The sequence below is a fragment of the Moschus berezovskii genome, chromosome 20 (genome assembly GCF_049115385.1).
Source record: "Moschus berezovskii isolate FMDL1 chromosome 20, NW_MosBer_1.0, whole genome shotgun sequence".
NCBI classification, from domain to species: domain Eukaryota; kingdom Metazoa; phylum Chordata; class Mammalia; order Artiodactyla; family Moschidae; genus Moschus; species Moschus berezovskii.
The window spans coordinates 23,252,117-23,265,310 of NC_142479.1; the positions used below are offsets into that span (position 1 = coordinate 23,252,117).

The 13,194-nt window shown below is 37.5% G+C and overlaps 1 protein-coding gene across 1 annotated transcript in view; it reads left to right on the plus strand.

Annotated features, from left to right (window-relative positions):
* The window catches only part of BRIP1 (BRCA1 interacting DNA helicase 1), a 211,222-nt gene that overhangs the window by 104,732 nt on the left and 93,296 nt on the right, over nt 1–13,194 (plus strand). Inside the window, exon 14 of the mRNA XM_055400032.2 lies at nt 1,971–2,132. Coding sequence (XP_055256007.1) covers nt 1,971–2,132 — 162 coding nt within the window. The remainder of the gene's footprint in view (nt 1–1,970; nt 2,133–13,194) is intronic.

Genomic DNA, 13,194 nt, shown 5'->3' on the forward strand with positions numbered 1-13,194 from the left:
TATTGATTCATTTGTTTTAGTTTTTAGTTTCCACATGTAAGTAGTAACACACAGTATTTGTCTTTGTCTGACTTATTTCACTTAGCCTAATACCTTGTAGGTCCATCTGTGTTGTTGCAGTTGGCCAAATGTCATTCTTTTTTATGGCTGAGTAGCATTCCATTGTGTGTGTGTGTGTGTGTGTATGCATCTTCTTTATCCATTCATCTATCTGTTGATGGACACTTAGATTGCTTCCATATCTTTAGCTATTGTAAATAATAGTGCACATTGGGGGTGAGTGTACACAAACATCTTTTCAAATTAATGCTTTTGTTTTCTTCGGATATATTCCCAGAAGTGGAATTGCTGGAGCATATGGTAGTTCTGTTTTTAGTTCTTTGTAGAACATTCATACTGTTTTCCGTATTTTTTGCCCCTTTTTGCTTTGTTTCATGACATCTTAAAAGAATTCAAGTCACCAGTTGAATGTCCTTAGGAATATTTTATAATCTGGATTTTTCTGATGGTTTCCTCATGATAAGATTCAAGTTAAAGTGTTTGATAAGAATATTATGCAAGTGATATTGTTACTTCCCATTGTATCATATCAAGAAACACACGCTATCAGTTTGTCTTATTACTTGTTGATCATTTAGTTTAATGTTGATTAAACTGCTGTCCATCAGATGTCATCTTGCACAATATATCTCAGTCTTGTGTATTGTTTAAAATATAGGACTGTTACATTTTTCAACAATCTAAAGTGTTCATATTACCTTTCAAATGGGCTTCCCCGGTAGCTCAGCTGGCAAAGAATCCGCCTTCAGTGCAGGAGACCCCGGTTCGATTCCTGGGTAGGGAAAGTCCCCTGGAGAAGGGAATGTTTTCCCGCTCCAGTATTGTGGCCTGGAGAATTCCATGGACAGAGGAGCATGGTAGGCTACAGTCCAGGGGGTCGCAAAGTGTTGGACAGACTGAGCGACTTTGACCTTTTATCTTTAGATTACTAATAAAATTTGTAGTTTCTCATAATCAAATGCTAAGACTAGATCTGTATAAATGTAGAGAAATTGTATATAATTAAAATTTGATGGGTCTGCTTTTCTATGACTGTAGATCTTTGAGCATCAGGGAATTTATGAAACAGTAGTTCCTGTCATAAGTGAATCTTAGAGACTTACCTATAGCAGATGGTGTATGCATGCTCAGTTGCTTAATCGTGCTGGATTGTTTGTGATCCCTGAACGGTAGCCCGCCAGGCTCCTCTGTCCATGGTATTCTTCAGGCAAGAATACTGGAGTGGGTTGCCATTTCCTCCTCCAGGGGAATTCCTGACTCAGGGATTGAATCTGCATCTCCTTCATCTTCTGCATTGGCAGACAGATTCTCTACCTCTGAGCCACCTGGGAAGCCTGTAGCAGATGGTTCCATCCCTCATGTCTTATTTTGGATTCATTTCTAACTTACTCATTTCCTTTGTTCCCATGATCCAACAAAATTCTGTTACATGGTTAATTTTGTAAAGGTACTGAGGAAATAAGTAAAACCTAATTTCTGTCATTCAAAGAGAATTCAACTGGCCTAAAACTTCTGTGAATTAAATCTGGGCTTCCCAGGTGGTACAGTGGTAAAGAATCCGCCTGCCAATGCAGGAGACGCAAATTTGATCTGTAAGTTGGGAAGATCTCCTAGAGGGAAAAATGGCAACCCACTCCAGCATTCTTGCCTAGAAAATTCCATGGACAGAGAAGCCTTGCAGACTACAGTTCATAGGATCACGAAGAACTGGACATGACTGAGTGACCGAGCACCCTTGCATACATAACTAATTAAAGATAATAGGAAAAAGCCCAACAATTTAAAAATAAATTTTCTCTAAAGTCGTTGCTTGATCTTTTTTTGACATACACAATTAAGGCTCCCAACTAAATGCTAATTTGCCCACCTTATTTTGGTATAACTCTAAGACTGACATACTTATATTCTAGGTTTGGGTTGGCACAATTGGGTCAGGACCCAAGGGTCGCAGTCTCTGTGCTACCTTCCAGCACACGGAAACATTTGAATTCCAGGATGAAGTAGGAGCTCTTTTGTTATCTGTGTGCCAGACTGTTAGCCAAGGCATTTTGTGTTTCCTGCCGTCTTACAAGGTAAGGGAATATTTTTGTTTACTTTTGCTTTTGAATCATATGGCATTACCATGATAAGCTTCCTAGGATCAGATGCAACAGAGTAATTACAGTTTTTTAAGCATCATATATTATTTTGCTTTTTATTGGTTAAGATACTGCCTGCTTATTCTGTCACTGTTTTACCTGGAAGTCCAAAAGACTGAAGGTATTCAAGCATTTTAGTGGACTGTTTCTGTATACATGATTGTTATTCCTTGGGGCAGCTTGATATTTTCTGATTAAAGGAAAAAGGATCATTATTTTTCACTTTGATAAACTAGACTATTTGAAAATTTCAAAATATGAATTTAAAATATGATTTTCTTTAATGCCCATCTTTTTGTTTCATGTATTTGGCTAGGAAAAAAACTGTTTTTCTTGTTTTTAAAGTAGTTCTGAGTTTCAGGAGTTAAATTGAGTTATATAGTATATTTTAGTCTTCCTCATACTCAAAGCATTAAAACCACATATAATTCCTGAGAGTATTGTCATACTTTATGAAAATCTGAGCTAAATTTCAGTGTGGAGGTGGTATTCCCTTTTCTTTTTTCATGGGAAGTTGTTATATGTATAAGGACAGTAGTGAAATATATTTGAATGACAGTGTTGATACCTTTGGCTCTTCTGTTGTCTTTCCCTCTGCATACATACTGCTATGGGATTTCATATGTAGAAATCCTAGCCCCCAAAGATAATGACATTTGGAAGTGGAGTCTTTGAGAGATGCTTAAGGCATGGTGATACAGTCCTCATGAATAGAATTAATAACTTAAAAAGAAGCTCCAGCGAGATTTCTTGTCCTTTCTACTATGTGAGGTCACAGTGAGAAGGTGCCATGGTGAACCAGGAAGAGGGCCTTCACCAAACATGACTGTGCTGGTGCCTTGATTTTGTACTTCACAGATATCAAAATTTCTGTTGTTTATAAGCCACTCAATTCCTAACATTTTGTTATAGTAGCTGGAATGGGACTAAGGCACCTACTTTGTTACCCAAAGGTGCAGTAAATAGTGTAGATAAATTGAAGGAATTATTCTTAGGAGAAATTTAATCAGATAGGTTTCTTTTTTTTTTTTCCAAGAATATCTAAAAATGAAATGGACATAAACATATTGAAAATTCTTATTACAAAGCAATATTTATTACAGAGTGTGAACATCTATCCTAGAAGTTATGTGAAGGAAAACTAATAATTAAGCCTGGAACTAAGGAAAAGAAAGCACATTAAGAAACCTTTTAAATTAACACAACAATGTAAATCAACTCTACATTAATAAAATTTTAAAGAAATAAAAATTTTTTATATTTTCCAGTCACAATCACAAAAAATGAGCCTGGAAATGCCCAGTTAAGTAAATGAACAATTTCACTTTTTGTTGGTCTTCAACAAAGTTTTTAATTACTGATTCAATTTTACTAGCTTTTAACGTCTTCAGATTTTCTGTTTCTTTTTTATTCGGTTTATAGATTGTTTCTTGGAATTCATCCATTTTATCTAGGTTATCCAATTTCTTACCTTATGTTAATTTAAGGTTGTTGCCTTTCTTTTTCTTACTCCTTCAGGTGTAATATTAGGTTTACTGGTTTAAAATCTTTGTTTTTTTTCAAGTGTGTGATTATAAATTTTCCTTTTAGCAGTGCTTTCTTTGTGTCCTGTAAATTTTGTGTTTTCATTTTCGTATTTGTAAGATATTTTCTAGTTTCTCTTGTGAGTTCTTCTTTGACCTATTGATTGTTTAAAAATTGTGTTGTTTGAGTTCCTTATATTTGTAAATTTTCTACCTTTCTTTTTATTACTTATTCCTACTTTTAGTCCATTGTGATTAGAAAAGATATTTTATATGATTTCAGTATTTGCAAAGAGTCGGACACGACTGAGCGACTGAACTGAACTGAACTGATGACTTGTTTTGTGGATTAGTATGTGGTGTCTCCTGGAAAATATACCACGTGCATTTGGAGAAAATGTGTATTCTGTTGTTGGGTGGTGTTCTATATATGTCTGTTAGGTCCAGTTGGTTTGCAATGTTCAGATTCTCTATTTCATTATTCATCTCTGTCCAGTTCATATTCATTATTGGAAGTGAGATATTGAAATCTCTGTTACTATAGAATTATCAGTTTCACCCTTCAACTCTGTCATTGTTTGCTTCATATGTCTTGGGAGCTCTCGGTTTGGTTTTTGTTTACAATTGTTGTATATTCTTCATGAATTGACCCTTTTATTGATATGTAATATCCTTTGTCTCATAACAACTTTTGATATATTTGTCTCATACTAGTAATGGCATCCTAACTTTCCTTTAGTTATTATTTGTATGGAATCTCTTTTTCCATCCTTTCATTTTTGACCTCCACATCTTTAAATCTAAAGTAAATCTCTTTCTGTTTTGAAGTATAAGTTTATAGTATTATGATAGTTTCAGGTATATAGCATAGTGGGTTTTTTGCAAATTATATACCATTATAAGTCATTACAAGATGTTGGGTATAATTCCTAGTTGTATGCAATAAATTCTTGTTGCTTATTCATTTTATTTATAGAGGTGTGACCCTGTCAGTAAACTCAATCTATTGTTATCAACATATAGTTGGATCATCTATTTTTATAATCCATTCTGCTATATCTGTTTTTTGATTGGAGAGTTTAATTCACTTACTTTTAAATTAATAAATGATAAGAAAAGACTTTTTTTTCTGACTGTGAAGCTGACTGTGGCTCAGATCATGAACTCCTTATTGCCAAATTCAGACTTAAATTGAAGAAAGTAGGGAAAACCACTAGACATTCATATATGACCTAAATCAAATCCCTTACAATTATACAGTGGAAGTAACAAATAGATTCAAGGGATTAGATCTGATAGACAGAGTGCCTGAAGATCTATGAACAGAGATTCCTGACATTGTACTGGAGGCAGTGATCAAGACCATCCCCATGAAAAAGAAATGCAAAAACAAAATAGTTGTTGGAGGAGGCCTTACAAATAGCTATGAAGAAACTGAAAGGCAAGGGACAAAAGAAAAGATATACCCATTTGAATGCAGAGTTCCACAGAATAACAAGGAGAGATAAGAAAGCCTTCCTCAGTGATCAATGCAAAGAAATAGAAGAAAACAATAGAAAGGGAAAGACTAGAGATGTCTTCAAGAAAATTGGAGATACCAAGAGAACTTTTCATGCAAAGATAGGCACAATAAAGGACAGAAATGGTATGGACCTAACAGAAGCAGAAAATATTAAGAAGAGGTGGCAAGAATACACAGAACTATATAAAAAAGATCTTTGTGACTTAGATAATCACGATGGTGTGATCACTCACCTAGAGCCGGACATCCTGGAATGTGAAGTCAAGTGGGCCTTAGGAAGCATCAATATGAAAAAAGCTAGTGGAGGTGATAGAATTCCAGTTGAGCTGTTTCAAATCCTAAAAGATGATGCTGTGAAAGTGCTGCACTCAATATGTCAGCAAATTTGGAAAACTCAGCAGTGGCCATAGGACTGGAAAAGGTCAGTTTTCATTCCAATACCAAAGAAAGACAATGCCAAAGAATGCTCAAACTACCACACAATTATACTCATCTCACATGCTAGTGAAGTAATGCTCCAAATTCTCCAAGCCAGGCTTCAATAGTAGGTGAACCGTGAACTTCTAGATGTTCAAGCTGGTTTTAGAAAAGGCAGAGGAACCAGAGGTCAAATTGCCAGCATCCACTGGATCATCGAAAAATCAAGAGAGTTCCAGAAAAACATCTACTTCTATTTCATTGACTATGCCAAAGCCTTTGACTGTGTGCATCACAACAAACTGGAAAATTCTTCAAGAGCTGGGAATACCAGACCACCTGAGTTGCCTCTTGAGAAACCTGTATGCAGGTCAGGAAGCAACAATTAGAACTGGACATGGAACAAGACTGGTTCCAAATAGGGAAAGGAGTATGTCAAGGCTGTATATTGTCACCCTGCTTATTTAATTTATATGCAGAGTATACCATGTGAAATGCCAGGCTGGATGAAGCACAAGCTGGAATCAAGATTGCTGGGAGAAATATCAATAACCTCAGATAAGCAGATGACACCACCCTTATGGCAGAAAGCGAAGAAGAACTAAAAAGTCTCTTGATGAAAGTGAAAGAGGAGAGTGAAAAAGTTGGCTTAAAACTCAACATTCAGAAAACAAAGATCATGGCATCTGGTCCCATCTCTTCATGGCAAATAGATGGGGAAACCATGGAAACAGTGTCAGACTTTATTTTTTTGGGCTCCAAAATCACTGCCGATGGTGATTGCAGCCATGAAATTAAAAGATGCTTGTTTCTTGAAAGAAAAGCTATGACCGAAACAGACGGCATATTAAAAAGCAGAGACATTACTTTGCCAATAAATGTCTGTCTAGTCAAAGCAATGGTTTATCAGTGGTCATGTATGGATGTGAGAGTTGGACTATAAAGAAAGCTGAACACCAGTGAATTGATGCTTTTGAACTGTGTTGTTGGAGAAGACTCTTGAGAGTCCCTTGGACTGCAAGGAGATCCAACCAGTCCATCCTCAAGGAAATCAGTCCTGAATATTCATTGGAAGGACTGATTCTGAAGCTGAAATGCTGATCCTTTGGCCACCTAATGGGAAGAACTGACTCATTTGAAAAGACCCTGATGCTGGGAAAGATTGGAGGCAGGAGGAAAAGGGGATGACAGAGGATGAGATGGTTGGATGTCATCACCGACTCAAAGGACATGAGTTTGGGTGAACTCCGGAAGTTGGTGATGGACAGGGAGGCCTGGGGTGCTGCAGTCCATTTGGTCACAGAGTCGGATACGACTGAGCAGCTGAATTGAACTGAAGACAAGACTTCAGCCATTTTATTATTTGTTTTCTGTATGTTTTATAACTATTATGTCCTTCAATTTCCTCCATCATTGCCTTCTTTTTTGTTTGATTTTTTTTGTAGTTACACATTTGATTCTTTTCTCATATTCTTTCATATGTATCTAATAAGTATTTTCTTTGTGATTAGAATTACCTGTAACACTTAAAGTTATAACACTGATTTTTTTAAAACTTATTTTATTTATAGTTGATTTACAATGTGGTGTTAATTTCTGCTGTAGAGCAAAGTGATTCAGTTACATATGTGTGTGTGTATACACAGATAGATATTTTCTTATTCTTTTCCATTATGGTTTATCTCAGGATATTGAATATAGTTACCTGTGCTAGACAATAGGACCTTGTTGTTTATCCATTCTATCAATCTATATATAAGTATGCACCTGCTTATTCCAAACTCCTGCTCTTTCCCTCTCCCCTTTGATAATCACAAGTCTGTTCTCTATGTCTGTAAATCTGTTTCTGTTCATAGATAAGTGTCATATTTTGGTTCCACTTATAAGTGATATCATATGGTAATTTGTCTTTCTCTTTCTGACTAACTTCACTTAATATGAAAACTCTAGGTCCATCTGTGTTGCTGCAAATGAAATTATTTCATCCCCTTTTGTGGCTGAGTAACATTCATTGTATATATGTACCACATCTTCTTTATCCATTGATATGTCAATAGACATTTAGGTTGTTTCCATGTCTTGGTTTTTGTGAATAGTTCTGCAGTGAACATAGGGGTTCAGGTATCTTTTTGAATTATAGTGTTGTATGGACATATGTCCAGGAGTGGGATTGTTGGATCATATGGCAACTCAATTTTTAGTTTTTTGAGGAGCCACCATATTGTTTTCCATAGTGGCTGTACCAGTTTACATTCCAACCAACAGTATGGGAAGATTTCTTTTTCTCCACACCCTCTCATTTGTTATTTAATGGCTAAATTAATATTTATACAAATTGACATGTCATGAGTTTTTAGTTTGTCAGTTTTTTAAGAAAACTTTTATGTTTTAGTTTACATTCTCAACAAGCTTTTTCTTCACCTTCATGAAATCTAGGATATTTATAATGTATGTGCAAGAGGCTGGCAAGAGTTCAACTAAAACAAATTATCAACCAAGAAAAGAAGGGAAAGATGTAACAAGATTTTTAAATGCTAAACAAAATAATGAAATTCCATTTTTTGTTAATAAATAATATGTCTGTATATACATTATTAAGATCAGAATGCTATTAGCATCTAATATTATGGCATAATGGACATAATTGATAAAATATTGTTTTGTTTTATAGATGTATAACTCAATTTCAAAACATACCTAAATATAATGACATTGTAAACAACTTATGTGAAAACAACAGTAGCTATGAAGATAAATCAACTGAAGTTTATAGGCATTCAGTTCAGTTCAGTTCAGTCGCTCAGTCGTGTCTGACTTTTTGCGACCCCATGAATCACAGCACGCCAGGCCTCCCTGTCCATCACCAACTCCCGGAGTTCACTCAAACTCATGTCCATCGAGTCGGTGATGCCATCCAGCCATCTCATTCTCTGTCGTCCCCTTCTCCCCGCCCCCAATCTTTCCCAGCATCAGAGTCTTTTCCAGTGAGTCAACTCTTCGCATGAGGTGGCCAAAGTATTGCAGTTTCAGCTTTAGCATCAGTCCTTCCAATGAACACCCAGGATTGATCTCCTTTAGAATGAACTGGTTGGATCTCCTTGCAGTCCAAGGGACTCTCAAGAGTCTTGTCCAACACCACAGTTCAAAAGCATCAATTCTTTGGCAATCAGCTTTCTTCACAGTCCAACTCTCACATCCATACATGACCACGGGAAAAACCATAGCCTTGACTAGACGGACCTTGGTTGTCAAAGTAATGCCTCTGCTTTTTAATATACTATCTAGGTTGGTCATAACTTTCCTTCCAAGGAGTAAGTGTCTTTTAATTTCATGGCTGCAATCAGCATCCGCAGCGATTTTGGATCCCCAAAAAATAAAGTCTGACACTGTTTCCCCATCTATTTCCCATGAAGTGATGGGGCCAGATGCCATGATCTTTGTTTTCTGAATGTTGAGCTTCAAGCCAACCTTTTCACTCTCCTCTTTCACTTTCATCAAGAGGCTTTTTAGTTCCTCTTCACTCTCTGCCATAAGGGTGGTGTCATCTGCATATCTGAGGTTTTTGATATTTCTCCCGGCAATCTTGATTTCAGCTTGTGTTTCTTCCAGCCCAGCGTTCCTCATGATGTACTCTGCATATAAGTTAAATAAGCAGGGTGACAATATACAACCTTGATGTACTCCTTTTCCTATTTGGAACCAGTCTGTTGTTCCATGTCCAGTTCTAACTGTTGCTTCCTGACCTGCATACAGGTTTCTCAAGAGGCAGGTCAGGTAGTCTGGTATTCCCATCTCTTGAAGAATTTTCCACAGTTTACTGTGATCCACACAGTCAAAGGCTTTGGCATAGTCAGTGAAGAAGAAATAAAGTTTTTCTGGAACTCTCTTGCTTTCTCCATGATCCAGCGTTAGCCCTTTTTATTTTTTTGATACTTTATCTTTGATAAACTGCTAGGGCCAGGGCTCCCGCAGTGACTCAGCAGTAAAGAATTCACCTGCAGTGCAGGAGATGCAGGTTTGGTTCCTGGGTCGGGAAGGTCCCTTGGAGTTGGAAATGGGAACCTACTCCAGTATTCTTGCCTGGAGAATTCCATGGACATAGGAGCCTGCTAGGATACCATCCATGGGGTTGCAAAGAGCAGGACATGACTGAACACACACACATGCTATTGATTTTTTGAAGATAAATTGTTTAGTGTATATTTATCTTGTCTTATAACAATAAAAAAAAACCTCAAAAATGACAATTGTAACCTGGCTTCCTAGTAAAAGTACATTTTCTAAATGAAAACTTAAGTAAAATTTTAAAAGTGTTGGCTTTATTATAATAAACATTGCATAATTAAATGTTACTTTGGTAGAATTTTAATACCATATAATTATACTATATGGTTGTAAAAAGATCCACAATTTATGGGTTGTTGGGGTTTTTTTTTCTGTGTGATTAACATACTAAAAATGTATTTATCATGAGGTATGAGACTAAAGACATAAAAATTTTTGAAAGTTTAATGTGTTACTGAGAGTAATTCCGTTCATTTGCTCTGCGTGTGTGACTCTTTGCGACCCCATTAACTGCAGCATGCCAGGCTTCCATTTCCATCATCAACTCCCGGAGCTTGCTCAACCTCATGTCCATCGAGTTGGTGATGCCATCCAACCATCTCGTCCTCTGTCATCCTCTTCTCTTCCTGTCTTCAATCTTTCCCAGCATCAGAATCTTTTCCAGTGAGTCAGTTCTTCATATCAGGTGGCCAAAGTATTGGAGTTTCAGCTTCAGCATCAGTCCTTCCAATGAATATTCAGGACTGATTTCCTTGAGGATGGACTGATTTGATCTCCTTGCTGTCCAAGGGACTCTTGCTTCTTTACAAATAAAAAATATGTTTAAAACAAAACCAGTGAAGAATCAATATTCTGGCACAGAAGAGAAAAGTTTTATTAATTTATAATATTTAGATAGTTTCTATTATATAATTACTCATTTTGAACCCTGTTGCATTTTATTAAATTTTGAATTTTTGAAAATTCAGAAGCCTTCGGATTGTTTTTCCTTTATTAAATCTTTTTCTATTTCTATCTTTTTCTTCCTTTCTATTTTTATATAGAAACCTTTTATTTGAGATATAATTCCCATACCCTTTTACAAGGGTACAATTCTGTGGGTTTTAGTACATTTACAAATTTACACAACCATCACCACTGTCTAATTTCAGAACAATTTCTTCACCCCCAAAAGAAACCTCTTATCCATTAGCAGCTGTTTCCCATTCCTACCTCCCCATAACCTGTGGTAACCACTAATCTACTTTCTGTTTCTATTGATTTTCCTTTTCCAGATGTTTCATGTAAATGAAATCATACAATGTGTGGCTTTTATGTGTGACTTACCATAACATTTTCATAGTTCATCTGTGTTGTAAGAGGAGTCAGTACTTTATTCCTTTTTATGGATGAATGATATTCCTTTACTTTCAGTCTATTTGTATCTTTAAATTTAAAGTGTGTCCTTTGTAGATAGCATGTAGTTGGTTCATGCTGCTAATCTCTGCCTTTTAATGAGTGTTTCAGTTCAGTTCAGTCGCTCAGTCATGTCCGACTCTTTGCGACGCCATGAATCACAGCACTCCAGGCCTCCCTGTCCATCACCAACTCCCAGAGTCCACTCAAGCTCATGTCCATCGAGTAGGTGATGCCATCCAGCCATCTCATTCTCGGTCATCCCCTTCTCCTCCCGCCCCCAATCCCTCCTAGCATCAGAGTCTTTTCTAGTGAGTCAACTCTTCGCATGAGGTGGCCAAAGTATTGGAGTTTCAGCTTTAGCATCAGTCCTTCCAATGAACACCCGGGACTGATCTCCTTTAGAATGGACTGGTTGGATCTCTTGCAGTCCAAGGGACTCTCAAGAGTCTTTTCCAACACCACAGTTCAAAAGCATCAATTCTTCGGCACTCAGCTTTCTTCATAGTCCAACTCTCACATCCATACATGACCACTGGAAAAACCATAGCCTTGACTAGACAGATCTTTGTTGGCAAAGTAATGTCTCTGCTTTTTAATATGCTATCTAGGTTGGTCATAAAAAAAGGCAGAAGAACCAGAGATCAAATTGCCAACATCCACTGGATCATGGAAAAAGCAAGAGAGTTCCAGAAAAACATCTATTTCTGCTTTATTGACTATGCCAAAGCCTTTGACTGTGTGCATCACAATAAACTGTGGAAAATTCTGAAAGAGATGGGAATACCAGACCACCTGACCTGCCTCTTGAGAAACCTATTTGCAGGTCAGGAAACAACAGTTAGAACTGGACATGGTACAACAGACTGGTTCCAAATAAGAAAAGGAGTGCGTCAAGGCTGTATATTGTCACCCTGCTTATTTAACTTATATGCAGAGTACATCATGAGGAATGCTGGGCTGGATGAAGCACAAGCTGGAATCAAGATTGCCGGGAGAAATTTCAAAAACCTCAGATATGCAGATGACACCACCCTTATGGCAGGAAGTGAGGAAGAACTAAAGAGCCTCTTGATGAACGTGAAAGAGGAGAGTGAAAAAGTTGGCTTAAAGCTCAACATTCAGAAAACTACAATCATGGCATCTGGTCCCATCACTTCATGGGAAATAGATGGAGAAACAGTGTAAACAGTGTCAGACTTTATTTTGGGGGGCTCCAAAATCACTGTGGATGCTGATTGCAGCCATGAAATTAAAATGAGTGTTTACTCCATTTAAATTTAATGTAATTATGGGGCTTCCCTGGGTAAAGATTCTGGTAAAGAATCTGCCTGCAATGCAGGAGACCTGGGTCTGATCCCTGGGTCAGGAAGATCACCTGCAGAAGGAAATGGCAACCCACTTCAGTATTCTTGCCTGGAGAATTTCATGGACAGAGGAGCCTGGTAGGCTAGAATCCATGGGATCTCAAAGAGTTAGACATGACTAAGCTACTAACACACACACACTGATAGTTTTTACATTTGCCACTTTACTGTTTGTTTTCTGTATGTTTTCCTCCTTCTATGACCAACCTAGATAGTATATTAAAAAGCAGAGACATTACTTTGCCAACCAAGGTCCGTCTAGTCAAGGCTGTGGTTTTTTCAGTGGCTATGGTTTTTCATGTATGGATGTGAGAGTTGGACTGTGAAGAAGGCCAATCACCAAAGAATTGATGCTTTTGAACTGTGGTGCTGGAGAAGACTCTTGAGAGTCCCTTGGACTGCAAGGAGATCCAACCAGTTCATTCTAAAGGAGATCAATCCTGGGTGTTCATTGGAGGGACTGATGCTAAAGCTGAAACTCCAGTACTTTGGCCACCTCATGCGACGAGTTGACTCACTGGAAAAGACTCTTATGCTGGGAAGGATTGGGGGTGGGAGGAGACGGGGACAACAGAGAATGAGATGGCTGGATGGCATCACTGACTCTGTGGACATGAGTTTGAGTGAACTCCGGGAGTTGGTGATAGACAGGGAGGCCTGGCGTGCTGTTATTCACGGGGTCGCAAAGAGTCGGACTCGACTGAGCA